The sequence below is a fragment of the Aspergillus aculeatinus genome (genome assembly GCF_003184765.1).
Source record: "Aspergillus aculeatinus CBS 121060 unplaced genomic scaffold BO66scaffold_35, whole genome shotgun sequence".
Lineage (NCBI taxonomy): Eukaryota > Fungi > Ascomycota > Eurotiomycetes > Eurotiales > Aspergillaceae > Aspergillus > Aspergillus aculeatinus.
In genome coordinates this window covers 130963-144968 of record NW_020291504.1, presented here as the reverse complement: position 1 = coordinate 144968, position 14006 = coordinate 130963, and the positions used below count along the sequence as shown (strand labels likewise).

Genomic DNA, 14006 nt, shown 5'->3' with positions numbered 1-14006 from the left:
AATTGAACTGCGCTTACCTCATCCTTGTAGGTCCGAAATGGACGATCACGCTCGGTCTGAAGGAGCGGTGGCGTTGCATGCTCGCTTTCCGGTGTAGTGAGGTCCGAGGGGTGTTGATACAGCTGTCCAATTTGATTACTCTTGTAGGAATGCTATTGTGGGTTGGTGGTGAAGGTTTGTCAGTTGCAGTGCTGTCAGGATTCCGGCAGTTGGTGTGTCATGTACGATTGATATGTGTGCTCTGTTCTTCTGAGAAGATATCCTCGGTGATGGGATTGGGCCGAGGGGCGATTAGACTAAAGTGCCCACATGGACGGACCGTGCGGAGAAAGAGCTCGCTTGGGTGGAGCGGCGGACGGCTGCTGCTGAGAATGCCTACTTATCGACAAGCGATTGGCAAATCCAAGCCGGCAGAACAGAGGAGTGCCACTGAGGAGGAGTAATTAAGGTTTAGGATTCAGGAATCTCTAGCACAACACCCTTAATCACTTGGGTGTATATGCAGGTTCCTCTTTGTATCAAGATCATGACTCTTCGCTGTGAGGCCAGCCGTACCCCGGGTTTGCCGACCAGGATTACGTGGCTGCATGGCCATCCCCACATGGTCCGGGCGTCGGCAATTCCGGTACCCCGTGGGGTATCCAACCCTGCCTTATCCCCTGCTGGTTCTGCTATAATGCGAACTATCCCTTGCCCAACGTTCGCGATCTTGTCAGCCCACACTTGCATTGCCTTCTGCGGTCGTCTAATACATCCATCACACAATGACCACCGACCAGAAGACCGAAACCAATCACCTCGAGAATGTCGATGCGAACGAAGCCCAAGACCACGACCAACAGCTCACCCACAATGACAGCCCGCCGTCAACATGGACGGCCCTACGCCAGAACCCGTTGATTGTCTTGTTCTGTCTGTATGCCAATGTTGGGGCTCTGATGTATGGGTTTGACAATCTGATTTTGTCGCTGTCGTTGTCTATGCCGGCCTTTGAGTGAGTCACATTGCTCCTGATGTGAAGTATGGAGTTGACAATCGAATAGACACAAGTTCGGATCTTTGGTCAATGGCACATACACCATTCCCGCCTACTGGCAATCTCTGTGGAATGCGCTCTCGCAGGTAGCCACCATGATCGGATCCACCGTTGGCGGATTCATCTCCGACCGGCTGGGTCGACGGGTTGCATTCCTGGTCGCTGCCTGTTTGTCGGCTGCGGGGTTCGCCGTAGTGTACACCGCCAACACGCCTGGCGTCTTTCTCGCTGGCAAGATCATCAACGGTCTGGCGCTGGGGATCGCGTTGACGACGGGACAAACCTACGTCTCTGAGATCACCCCGCTTCCCTTGCGTGGTATCGCTCTATCGGCCTATACCTTCTGCATGGTACCTCACCTGACTCCTTCCGAGAAATCCAGTCACTAACCAGTCCAGAACCTGGGCTACATGATCGCCGCATCCGTGGCCCTGCCCCGGTTGACCATGACCACCGACGCAGCCTACAAAGTCTGTCCCTCTCCCTCTACGTCCCCAAAATCCCCCCACTAACCTAAACAACAGGTCCTCTTCGCCTGCGGCTGGGTCTGGCCGGGCCTCCTCTTCCTCTTCTTAATTCTCATCCCAGAATCGCCCTACTTCCTCGTGGCGAACAACAGACCCTCGCACGCCGCCCGCGCCCTGACCCGCCTCGGAACCCCTCCTGCCCTCGTCCCCTCGGTGTTAGACGAGATCATCCGCACGACGGAGGAGGAACGCCTGCACGCCGCGCAGGCCGAAGGCGTCAGCTTTGCGGAGTGCTTCCGCGGCCCGAACTGGCGGCGCACGCGCATCATCCTGTACTGCAACGCGCTGCCGCAGGTGATCGGGTCGAGCTTCATGACCAACGGGCCGTACTTCCTGGTGCAGGCGGGCATGTCGGCGGGCAAGATCGGGATGATGACGGAGATCGGGATCGCGTTTGGGATTGCGAGCTCGCTGGTGACCGGGTGGGCGATGACGGTGTTCGGGCGGCGGCCGCTGGTGCTGTTCGGGATGGGGCTGTCGACGGGCTTGTTCACGGCCATGGGCGTGGCGGGCTGTTTTCCGCACAGTAGTGCGGCGCTGTGGTATGTTTCTCTCCCTGGTGCTTTTTATAGAATGTGTGGTGGCTGATCTGTGGTGGTGGTGGTGGTGGGCGTAGGGTGGTGGGCATCTTCCTGCAGCTGTCGTGGTGGGTGTACGGGCCCGGCATCGGCCCCGCCATGGCCATCGCCGGCGAGGTCTCGGCCGTGCGTCTGCGCGCCAAGTCGCTGGCCGTCGGCTTCACCTTCAATTATTTCTTCTCGACCGTCTGGAATGTCGTCATGCCGTATCTGTATAACTCTGATGAGGCGGATTTGGGGGGTCTGATCGGGTGGATCTTCGCCGGGATGGGGGCGGTCATGTTTGTGGTGCTGTTCTTCGAGTTGCCTGAGACCAAGGGGCGGTCGTTTGAGGAGTTGGATGAGTTGTTTGGCGAGAGGGTCGCGGCCAGGAAGTTTGAAGGGTTTCGCTGCGAGAGGGTGGTGGGGTTGGCGGGGCGGAAGGGGGTGGAGGAGTAGGTGGCCTGGTTGTGGTTTGTATATAGATTTTATCGTTGGATCCCAGGATATACTGCAAGCATGGGACAATTGTTGCACTTGTTCTGTCAGATATACCGAATAGGTGGGATATGCGTATTGGATCGAGTCAATCAACTCGTAAATCCTCAAATGAAATCGTTTTTGAGAGGTTGCAGATGAGTCACAAGTAAAATCTGCCAGAGAGACAAGATGAAAGTGCGCATAGACTGTGCATTAACTAGTGGGTTACTTAGTCAGCAGCATAAAGCTCGGACCACGGCACAACATGGGCCCGTCCCGACCGCTGTCAACCGACTCACCCACCGTCCCTCCACCACCAATCGGCCCATTCATTCTCCTCCATTTCTCCGCATTTCCCCCATCCCTATCCCCCCTACACTCAACCAGCTCAGCTCATCTCTCTCATCTTATCTCCATGTCCCTTGCCATCCTTCCTCCTGAGCTTCTCCTCCTCATCATCCCCAGCCTCAGGCAATGCGACATCAACGCCCTAGTCCGCACCTGTCGCCAATTCCACGCCATCCTAAACCCGCACCTCTACCGCCAGCTCCTCCTCCCCGGCAGCAAGAGCAACCGCCGCGCACACGCCGCGAAATGCCGACAGCCAGAAGAATATGATTTTCTCAGAACATTGCGCAGAAGATGGCTAGAGAGAGAATCTAAAGAGGGCCATGGCCACATCGCCCTCGTTTATGCTGCGCAAACCAACCAACCCAAATCCATTGACCATGTCATCGCCGCTGCCAGTCGTTTCAACCTCTCACTCGATCTAGATGGAAGAGATCCGCAATTCGGGCTCACGGCCCTAGATTGGGCTGCTGTTTTTGGCCATGTTCACATTGCTGAGACTCTATTGGGGCTCGGCGCAACTGTTCGCGGCCGGGATCAATCCTCGAGTCTGGCACTTGCCGTGGAAAATGGCCATGTCGCGATGGTCGAGCTGCTGCTCCGCCATGGGGCGCCTCCGGGCTCAACAAATAAACTTCTAGGCGAGACGGTCCCGTTGATGCGCGCCGCACGGCCTTCTCAATGCTGGCAGGCGGTCCCGCTCAAGCTGAACGGGAAATTAGATGCGAGCCAATGGCCATGCGAAAACAGTCAGTCCAGTCAGGCTGGCCCGCCTCAGCCACAGGGGTCGGAGAAAAGGCTGCGCCGGCGCAAAAAGATGAAGGGCAAGCGTCTTATCGCGGTTCGATTCGGCGGCCCTAAAGGATTGCGGGACCCCGCTGACGGCCCGGATGTACCGCCCGGTCTGCCATGGTGCGCGGGCTCGGCGTATGAAACAATCCTCGACCTTCTGCTTCAATACGGGGCGGACCTAGAGGATCAAGGCTCACTGAACAAGACGGCGCTAGCGCAAGCGGCCGAGAATGGGTTTACTCCCATTGTGAAGGCGCTTCTGGATCGCGGGGCATCCCCACATCCGGTCTACGACGTCCGGAGACCGCAGCGGCCGCGCATGCTGCGACGGTGGTCGCTCTGCTGTGCTGTGCAAGGCGGACATCTGGACGTCGTCCAGCTGCTGCTGGAGCGGGGAGCGGACCGGGACCTCGGCGATCTCGATTGCATCGAGTCCGGACTTTCCCCGCTGTCATGCGCTGCGGATCGAGATAGGGAGGCCATTCTGAGGGCGCTGCTCGCCGCGCTCGATAAGAAGTCGGAGCTGCCACGCCCAACAGGGAACTGGATGCCTCTAGTATGGGCAGCATCGGACGCTCACGCCTCCGTGGTCAAGCTTCTCCTGGATGCGGAGGCGAGGTATTGGCCCAATGCCCGCCTATCGCATGCGACTGCCCTCTGGAATGCGACTCTGGACGGAAGAGAGGAGGTGGTTGCCCTCTTACTCGACGCGGGCGTGGATTTCCAAGAGGTACACCGGCGAGCACCAGACGACCCACAAGGCACGCTCTCCTGCCTTCATGCGGCGGTGATGTCGAAGCATTACGGGACCGTTGCGCGCATGCTGGCTTGGCCGGGGCTGGACGTCAACCAGCGCAATCAGCACGGGTTGACGGCCTTGACGGTCGCGGCGCGCCAGAAGGACGAGGCACTGGTCCAGCTGCTGCTGGAGCACGGGGCCGATCCTGCGTTTCAGCATGTCTCGGGGCCCGTTCCACGCCGACGTGCTCGACCGATCTTGACCGGCATTGAGTCTTCCTTTTCCGTTCCTGTTGCCTGCGCTTTCCGGCCTCTTAACCACCAGCCTTGAGTGGCTTTAGGAGACGATGAGGCTGATGTAACGTCCTTGGCGATGGATGTATCACGGATTGGAGCTGGTTGTCTAGACTACTGGTTCGACTTTGGGTAGTATGTCTGATCACCTTGTCCTTGGTTGACAGGGCCTAGGATGGACCTTTTCGGGATGTTTCGGGATTTATGAAAATATGTAAAGCGTACACAATCCGCACGCTAATGCTGGAGTCTTGCCCGTTTACCGCGCCGTCACTGGCTGGACACTCCATGTCAATTTACCTAGAATGAGACTTCCCGGGGGGGAACCCCCGGACCCCCCTTTTCTTTCAGCTTCCTGGTACCACTCAACCCTAATATGTACCCTCAGGTAAGACTTCCCGGGGGAGAACCCCCGGACCCCCCTTTCTTTCAGCTTCCTGGTACAATTCAACCCTGATGTAGTCATACCCAGATAGTCAAGAAATGTGGTCTCACTGTAACTATACAGTGGGTGGCAGACCAGGTGTAAGTTAATTGGACGAAAGTCGCCGAACACGGACCTCGTTGACCCGGATGTGGTTCGCGGCGCTCCTCACGTGACATGTCTCAATCCAGCGCTATCTTTACACAATCAAACATGACTGTATCTTGTCGATCGATCCAAGAACACCTATATATTACAGAGCTAGCCTAGGTGAAGTTCCCTTAATTACTATCAGAGAATACCATCTTATACCCAGAGTAGAAGAACCCTCGGCGACCGACAGGAACGGCATCGGCGACAAAACGGACGGCCTAACCGTTCCGGGCTGTTTACTTACAGCTAATGACATTATCCACAGCCGGGTGGTACGGGTCGGGAACGGATGCTCTGACGTCGACGAAACACGAACCCCGCAGGAGGAAGTGCCCGTACTTAGCCAGCGTACGGCTCGCCCTCCTTAGATTCATGTAACCTACACTCACCCACTGTTTCTCTAATTAATCACTTTATTGCTCAAATCAATCGCTCTCAACACCGAGATTCCATCCAATCCCTGATTCCCGAGAAAAGAAAACATACAGAAATGGCCACCCCCGCTCCAGCCGTCCCCAGCCGCACCCTGCAAGCCTCCGCGCTGTCTTTCATCGCCCTGTCCATCGGCCATACGGTACGCTGCACCTCCCTTCTTACCACAACTGTCGGCTATGGCCAATTGCTCTGCTCTGCAATGCTCTGCAACCCTATCCGTCCGCAAATCCAAATACTAACAACAATGCATGCTAAAGCTAGGAGGCAAACAATGGACCGCCGACCCGGCCTACACGATCATCAGCAACTCCAAGCCCTGGGCGCTGGGCATTGTCGGCTGGTTCCAGGTACGTTGCCCAGCACCAGCGCCATTGTCCACCCCAACCAATGCCACAACCAATACCAACCAATGCTAATGAACCGGATATGCACTGCACAGGGAAGCGCCTTCTTCTTCACAACGGGTTCGTCACCACCTTCCCTATCACGAAACCATCCCCCACATGACCATGACGAGCGCAACAACACAATACAACTCAACACAGCATTAAGATCCTTTTACCCCATGATTGCCGATATCGATACCGATATTAATACTGACGTATGGTGGATACTGATAGGCCTCCTGCACTACCAATGGGCCCGCAACCCGCTCGCCCTCCGTGACCCGACTAACAAGGCGATTGCGCTGATCACTAACGCCATGCTCTGGGCTAGCTCGGCGTGGTATCTCCGGCATGGTATTAAGGAGAATGCGGTGGTTGTGGGGTTGGGGGCGGTGTTGCAGGGCGTTGCTGTCTTGAGGAGTTGGTTTTGAGGTACACAGGGTTTGTTTGGGGGTTTGAGGGGGATCGGGATTTGGACTGGGGCTGCGGCTGGGGGTTGGTGCTGGTGGTGTATGCTATGTCTAGAGGTAGGGCTTACATTAGGATGTTATGTTTGGAGGTAGGGTGGGTGGAAGGGATTGCTGGGGCTGTGTTTGGTTTTAATGGATCTTGATACTATTGATAGCATAAACGTTGAGTCTACTGGCTAATGCTGCTCTACCTGCCCAAATCGATCTCAAGCATACCACCAATCTACTGTACTGATACACAGCTTCTTTACAACCCCCACCGCCGCCGCAACTCCGCCTTCCACACCCCCCCCTCCACCCACTCCCCCCGCAACCACAGCATCCCGCGCTGCTCCTCCCCCCGTCGCCGCACCGCCTCCGGCCGCCGCGCCACAAACGCCCACGCATGCTGCGCACTGCACACCCTCACTCCCAGCGTCCCTGTCTCGAGTCGTTGCATGCACCCCAGGCAGAACAGCACATCGTGGCAGTACCGGCAGATATAGTTGCCGTCGATCTCCACGGAGGTGCTGCAGCCGTTGCACGTGAAGAAGGTGGGTCTTTTCGAGTCCTCGGGGTCGTCAGCAGCATCAGATCCAGCTTCAGCTTCAGCTTCACCATCACCTTCGTCCTCATCATCATCCCTCTCCATCAGCTCATACATCAAATGATCCTGATACCACATCGCCAACGCCTCCTCGTCCTCCCCCAGCGCCGCAAACACACTGCTCAACCGCGTATACCCCACCATCGCCATGCCAGCCCGCTCATCCTCCACCAGCCGCAGCGCCGCCTGCACCTGCGCCTTATAGCACGCCATCGCGTCCGCCTCCCGCCCCGACAGCCGATAATAACTCCCCAGGATCAGTCCCACGGGCGACGTGGTCACGAAGACCTTGTTCGGGGGCGGCGCATCCACAACGTCCCGAGCATCCGCACGCGACGCATCCCAGCCCTCCCCATGCGACGCAGCCGCCTTCCCCCGCGCCAACAGCTCCAGTAACACCCCGTACCGCCGGCCCTGCTCCGAGGCGACCCCCACCTCCATCGCCTTGGTCAGGTAGTGCGTCGCCAGCGCCCCCGCCGCCATCTCCAGCACCGAAACCATCTCGCCCTCCGCCCGACTGCCGCGGTACGTCGCGATCAGTCGTTCCCAGAGGGCGGCCGCGCGGTCCCCGTCGCGCCCGTGCGTCTGCCACAGCATCCCCAGGCAGAATTCCAGGTTCGCTTTTGCGACGGCCTTGCGTTGCTTGTGCGCCGTCGCGACGGCTGTGGTGTACGCGTCGATCAGGAAGGGGATTTGTTGGGTGCTGGCGGCGGCGGCGGTGACGCGGTCGATGAAGTCGTCGTACCAGTCTGGGTTTGTCAGGATGCTTTGCGTGAGGATTGAGGGGGTGGTGGTGGTGGTGGTGGTGGAGGAGGCGGGGTTTTGGCCGACGGCGGGCCGGTCGAGGCTCTTGAGCAGGGCGATGATCTCCTCGTGGCGGCTCTGCGCGTGGAGCTGCTCCAGCATCGCGCACAGACACGTGTTGCAGAATCCGGCCGTCGCCAGACCAGCCCTGTACATGGCCACGGCGGACTCGACCTCGCCGAGCGCAGTGTAGCTCTGGCCGAGCCGCTCGTACGACGCGTGCGCCTGTAGATCGGGTTGGTCCGGGTCCGCTTGGCGGTGCGGGTTCAGCTCCGCCACGCACACGCGGTCCTGCTCGACGGCTTGCGCGAACTGCCCCATTTCGAGGTACGCTTTCGCCATACCGGCTCGCGCCAGGAGGGTCTGTGGGTTCGGGGATGGGTCCAGGTCCACGGCGCGCTGGAAGCGGGGGATGCATTCGTCGAGGAACCCGAGATCGCGCAGGGCGATCGCCAGTCGGCGGTGCCAGAGTTGGTCCGGCGCGAATCCGCACCACTCCGCCGCGGAGAGCACGGCCTCGACGGGGCTGTCCGGGCAGGGCGGTGCGTCCTGGCTGAGTTTGATGTATTCCATGATGTAGCGGCAGCAGGGCCCGGCCAGCCAGAACCCTTTCTGCAGCCATTGCTCGGCGATGAACTTCGCCGTCAGCAGGTAGATCCCCACGTCGCCTGAGGCGGTGGATTCCTCGAACCAGGCTTTCTCCGTCGGGGGCAGCGAGGCCTGCACGTCTGGGTCTCTGAGCCACTTCATGAAGAGTTCGAGGTGCTCGCCTGGGTACGACAGGTCGCTTCTGTGTTTGACGTACGCTTCGAGGATGGGAGGGACGGACAGCAGCCGCGCGATGCTCAGACCGATCATGCCCTTATCTTCTGGGCTGCATTTGTCGATCTCGATGTCCTGCAGGGCTGACACGATCGACCCGGCAGCGTGCACGCGGAGCACCTGCGCGATCTCTTGCTTGGGGGAGCCCTCTTCGCAGGCGACGATCTCGAAGTACCGTTTGAACACCAGCACCTTCGCCGCGTGGTAGTCGATTCCCACCAGGGGCCCGTCGTCCGCCGAAACAGGTACCTCGGCCTCGTTGCGGAAGAAGTCTCCCAGCGAGGCGTGGTTCAAGGTCACCTCCGTAGTCGCCGGGTCCGAGTCAAAGTCCGACGGGTTGTCTGTGTCGTCGAAGCCGTCATCCACCAGGGTGTCGACCTCCCAATCGGCTCGTCCGATGTTCGCCCGTTGTAAATCCGCCGTGCTCAGTCCATCCTCCCGGATCAGCGAGAACAGGGAGGCGTACTCTCGCCGGAGATACCCCTCCAGCCAGATCCACCCCTCGCCCTCCGGCGACCGCCACTGAACGATGCTTTCCAGCAGCTGCAGCTTCAGCGGCCAGTGGGCGCACACGATCCATGCCAACATCTCGTTCAGATCTTCGGCGTACTGTGGTGCATCCCGTAGGCTCTCGGAGTAGCTCTTCAGGACGTGCCGGATCATCTCGGACAGCCCGCGCGGCGCCTCTTCGAGTGCTTTTCGCATTCGTGCCTCGTCGCGTTTTTTCAGTAGTTCTTTGAGCATGAAGTCGACCCAGAGGAACTGCACTATATTAGTCTAGTATCAAGATCAGTTGAGTATGTGCACATACCATGCCCTGGGCGCCGCTGGATACCCGCCGCACGATCTCGGCCTGCAGCGCCTTGGAGGCGCGTCGCAGGTACACCGACTTGGCGATGCTGCTCTGGATGTACCGGACGATGTCGTCCGAGTTGTTCACGTCTGAGATGTAGATCGTCGGCACGGCCAGCTGCTCCATCAGCTCGTCCATCTCCTGGGCTATATGCGGCCTCCCCAGCAGAAGCAGCTGCAACCGGCCCCCCGGCTGAATATCGCCCGCCAGCTGGAACAGCTCCTGTCGCTCCTCCGCAAACGCCTCGTCCAGCGCGTCCAGCACGATGTACGCCTGGCTGTCTCCGGTCTCGTGCGCGATGAAGTACTCCACGAACAGCTGCTGCCACAGACTCGACAGACTTCCGATATCCTCCGGCGAGTCCACCCGACCCGCGACGAAGTTCGCATAGGCGGGGTCATTCTGCGCGATCTTGAAGGCGACGTCGCGCAGAGCTTTGTGGCACGAGCGCGTCTTCACGTTGTCGTCCTTGAAGAAGTAATACGCGACGGAGACATGCGAGGGATGCTGGACGTTCTGCGGATACAACTCCCGCAAATAGGCGATGATGCTGGCCGCCAGGTACGACTTGCCCGCGCCGGGCGTCCCCGTCACCCACAGGAGGGGCTTGTCGCGGCGCAGCCACTCGCGGAACTCGCGCTCGTCGCGCACCCAGTCGCCCGTCTGCGGGACCCGCGCCCGCGCAATCATGCTGTACCGGTCGTCGGCGCTGGTGGCGGGCTGCAGCACGCTCTTGACCTTGTTGGGGTGGTTCCTTTCGGGGACGGAGTCGGCCTCCTTTTCGGCGGCCGCGTGCTCCTGCAGACGGTTGAGGTCGTCGATGCGCCGCGTGAGCTCGAGGACGTGGACGTCGACGCGGTCGATGACCACCTTCGCCCCCTTGACCTCGGTGAGTGTCTCCGCGCCCACCAGGTTCCGTTCGCCGTCGACCAGGTGCGCCAGCTTGGCGATCGCCGCTTTCCCGTCGTCGCTGCCAAGCAGCACGTTCTTCCCGAAACTCCGCAGTCGGCCGAGGCGGATCTGCTGGCGCGAGATCGCGAACACTTCCAAGAGTGTGGTCAGGATAGCGGTGATTTTCTCCTGCAGCGGTGGGGAGATCTGTTGCTGTGCGTAGACTGCTAAACGGGTGGTGAAGTCCTGTGCACGGGGCAAGTCAGTTCAGCATGCCCTATAACCAGAGGAGCACGCCCCTGACCAGCGGAGCAAAGCAAAGCATGGGAAGACCGTGGGTACCTGCAAGGTCACCATCAACTCCACAATGGCATCATATTTCGCCGAAACCCCCCTCGCGGCGTCGACCAGGTACCGCACGGCCCCGAACACCAACGAGCTGGGCGCGAAGAACATTCCCGCGGCGCTGGCCGCCAGATCGCCGACCAGCTCGATGGGCCGCAGCGCCTGGCTCAGGGCCGCGCACAGGCCGGCGCGCTGGCGGCGGAACTCCTGGAAGGATTGATTTTCGGCCTCGATGGCGCCCCACAGCCCGTCGACGGTGGTCAGGTCCCGCCAGGCGTGGGGGTCCAGCGGGCTGTGGGTGATTTTCTCGTAGCGCGCGAGGGCGGTGGCCCACAGCTGGGGGATCTGGGCTGTTGCCATTTTCTTGGGGGGGGGGTCCGTGGAATGGGGTGGAGATGGAGGGGGGTGCATTTTGGTGGTGCAGAATAAGGGGCCAGTGGATGTAGATATAGAAAATCGAAATACGTAGGGAGCTGAGATCAGGGACTGCGGGGTCGATGGGGGCGATGGGGGCGATCGGTTAGTGACAGCCACTCTGACGGTCACTGTCAGACTAACCCGGTTGGTCCAGCCTCCTCATTTCCGCCTGCTGCAGATTTTGACCTGAGGCACTAGTTAGTACTCCGTACTTCAGCTACCCACGGAGTATCTATCTCTCTCCCTCTGAGCATTGTATCCCTTCTCAGGCTGTATCGGGCTTCGTGTTGCGCCAACCTTGATGCCAAGTGAAATAGAAATCCGTTCCATTGGCCTAGCATTTTAATGATATATACCTTAGTCTATAATGCGATTCTACCCCCACTGCATCCCGCCGTACCCCTTTTCGTAAGGACATCTACTCCTGCCCCCAATCCAACGCCATCCGATCACTACTGACGCGATACTCGCGCAACATGCGCAGCACGTCCTCCGCGCGGGTCGCCTCGGCCAGGATCCCGGCATTCTCGCGACTCACGAACCCCTGCTGCACGGCCGCCTGCACCCACTGCAGCACCCCATCCCAGTACCCGTTGATATTCAGCAGGACCACCCCGGCCTTGTGGATCCCCAACTGATTCCACGTCGTCACCTCCATCAGCTCCTCCATCGTCCCGAACCCGCCCGCCAGCGCCACGAACCCGGACCCCGGCCCCCCCTCCAACACCTTCTGCGCCATCAGCCGCTTCCGCGTATGCATGTCCGCCACCACCGTCACCTGCCCGTACTCCGTCTCCTCCATCGTGTCGCCCGCGCCCCCGCCCACGCGCTCGGGCGCTTTGCCTGCTCCGCCGGAGGCAGCCCCATTCCCATTCCCGGGAGTAGGAGTGGGGGTAGCGGTGGGAGTGGGAGTCTTGTATCCCTCTTCGACCTCGACCAGCGCCCGCGGGATGATCCCGTGCACGGCTTTCGGGCCCGACAGCGACACCAGCGTCTTCGACAGTTCGCCCATGATCCCGACCGTGCCGCCGCCGTAGACTAGTTGGACGTTGTGGGCGTGGAATTGGTGCGCCAGGGCCCGCGCGGCTTCGAGGTGGGCCGGGGAGGTGCCGGAGCGGGAGCCGCAGCTGGTATTGGGAGAGATTCGGTGGTCAGTGCCAGGTGGGGGGGAGGGAGGGAGGTTTGGTCAAAATGGGCGGACTTACAAGACGCAGACGACTGCTTGTTTGGGGGTGCTCATTGTGGTTTGTGTGGTTTGTGGTGTGGTTGTGAGGTGTGAGGTGGGAGGTGGGAGGTGGTTTGGTTGGGTTGGTTTGGAGGAAGCTCAGCTCAGCTATGACTCGACTCGATCCCGTGGCGTGGCGGTTGCCGCGCTGCGTTGGGCTTGGCGGGGTAATTGTCTGCCTGTCTGCCTGTCTGCCTGACGTTTACCCCGGTCTGTGCCTCAGGCTGCCACGGCTGCAGGTGGGGTCGAGGGCTAGGCTATGGCCATGCCATGATGCAGGGATGCTATCATGGTGACTCAGGATCTAGATTTTGCACGCAGGGTGTGGACTAGTGCTTGCTTGGGTTTGTTTTGCTTGGCTTGTTCCGGGGTTGGTTGGGTGCGCTAGTCATGTATGAGTAGTTCAAGGCTCGCTGGTTTTTGGGGTGGGGTTGACGGTGCTGTTTGAGTGGCGAGATAGTCCGATTTACTGTATGAAGTGGATGCATCGAAAAGGATGTTCGAATACTCAGATAGTGTGGTACTATTATTCGTGCATTAGGTTTGTGGTCTCTATTGTGTAGTGGTGACTTTGTGGGTAGATATATATCTCGGTTGGGGACTATTCGAAGACAATTCTCGTACGTTTGGGCATGTTTGATCATAGGATCGAGTGATCGAGTGACCAATGGAATTTTATACTGTCTCTCTTGCAGCTGAGTATAAAAACTTGAAGATTGTCCAAGGCTCATGTTGTTGATACCACGGAGCACTACCTTACGCCCGTGACACTTGCCCGTAGGATGTGCTCTCTGCAAGAGAGAATCGGCCGGATTATTCATAGCCCCGGAGCTGCAAACAGCCCGCGTGCAAAGTCTAAGCCCAATCCCGGGGCTTCCCGACCAATGGGCATGAGTGGCTGGCCTGGCCTTTTGGCTACAGGATTTAAGACGAGCCACCTCATCATCGGCAACTTTGTCTCCTTGTAGCGTGATGCTTATTTCGAGGCCTGCCAAGCATGTCTGAGACTCACCGGTGATACACTGCGCATCAGGATGCCCGGATGCCCTCTGTAGATAGGGAGAGATTAGATAGAGAATAAATAGTGTCTCAATGGCCTCCGGCTTTGCTTTACGTACAGCCCAACCAGTCACTGGTGGTGGAATTGCCAGCAAGATAAGCAGCGCACCGCAGTGGAACATCCACCCGACTCGAAGCTTGAAGCTTGGCGGGCGGTCTTGATGGGGCGACCGGTGAATGCAACCCTACGGAGTGGTATCAGCCGCTAACGGCCACCAAATTACGTACAAAAAATAAGCATTTTGCCGCTAGACCGCCAGCCAATCCTTCCGCCTGCCCTCGCGGCGCCACCGACTCAATTTGCACCTTCACCTCTGGCACCGGGGGGCAGCCCGTGCAAATTGCCTATTCCAGGGCGACGGTG

The 14006-nt window shown here is 59.1% G+C and overlaps 6 protein-coding genes across 6 annotated transcripts; 4 read left to right on the top strand and 2 right to left on the bottom strand.

The window, feature by feature from the left end:
* Positions 1-604: 604 nt before the first annotated feature.
* On the top strand, positions 605-2579 carry BO66DRAFT_472775 (MFS general substrate transporter; the record flags this gene model as incomplete). Its single annotated transcript, XM_025652988.1, has 5 exons — positions 605-994; positions 1044-1386; positions 1435-1506; positions 1561-2105; positions 2180-2579. The coding sequence occupies exons 1-5, from the start codon at positions 765-767 to the stop codon at positions 2577-2579; spliced, it is 1590 nt and encodes a 529-aa protein (XP_025502138.1). The 5' UTR covers positions 605-764.
* A 378-nt stretch (positions 2580-2957) lies between these two features.
* Positions 2958-5063, top strand: BO66DRAFT_393139 (ankyrin repeat domain-containing protein). Its single transcript, XM_025647687.1, has one exon. It carries the CDS (start codon positions 3016-3018, stop codon positions 4807-4809), a length of 1794 nt encoding a protein of 597 aa, XP_025502137.1. The 5' UTR covers positions 2958-3015; the 3' UTR covers positions 4810-5063.
* Positions 5064-5569: 506 nt separating this feature from the next.
* BO66DRAFT_472773 (uncharacterized protein) lies at positions 5570-6601 on the top strand (the record flags this gene model as incomplete). Its single annotated transcript, XM_025652987.1, has 4 exons — positions 5570-5923; positions 6042-6131; positions 6224-6248; positions 6405-6601. The coding sequence occupies exons 1-4, from the start codon at positions 5840-5842 to the stop codon at positions 6599-6601; spliced, it is 396 nt and encodes a 131-aa protein (XP_025502136.1). The 5' UTR covers positions 5570-5839.
* A 286-nt stretch (positions 6602-6887) lies between these two features.
* On the bottom strand, positions 6888-11329 carry BO66DRAFT_421622 (NACHT and TPR domain protein; the record flags this gene model as incomplete). Its single annotated transcript, XM_025649974.1, has 3 exons — positions 10939-11329; positions 9664-10842; positions 6888-9614 (listed from the first exon to the last, which is right to left on the bottom strand). The coding sequence occupies exons 1-3, from the start codon at positions 11299-11301 to the stop codon at positions 6888-6890; spliced, it is 4269 nt and encodes a 1422-aa protein (XP_025502135.1). The 5' UTR covers positions 11302-11329.
* A 352-nt stretch (positions 11330-11681) lies between these two features.
* Positions 11682-12598, bottom strand: BO66DRAFT_472771 (LOG family protein; the record flags this gene model as incomplete). The annotated part of the gene is made up of 2 exons (XM_025652986.1): positions 11682-12485; positions 12564-12598. The coding sequence occupies 2 exons, from the start codon at positions 12596-12598 to the stop codon at positions 11777-11779; spliced, it is 744 nt and encodes a 247-aa protein (XP_025502134.1). The 3' UTR covers positions 11682-11776.
* A 35-nt stretch (positions 12599-12633) lies between these two features.
* Positions 12634-13039, top strand: BO66DRAFT_393138 (uncharacterized protein). The gene has a single exon (XM_025647686.1). The coding sequence runs from the start codon at positions 12694-12696 to the stop codon at positions 12877-12879; it is 186 nt and encodes a 61-aa protein (XP_025502133.1). The 5' UTR covers positions 12634-12693; the 3' UTR covers positions 12880-13039.
* The last annotated feature ends 967 nt before the right edge of the window (positions 13040-14006 follow it).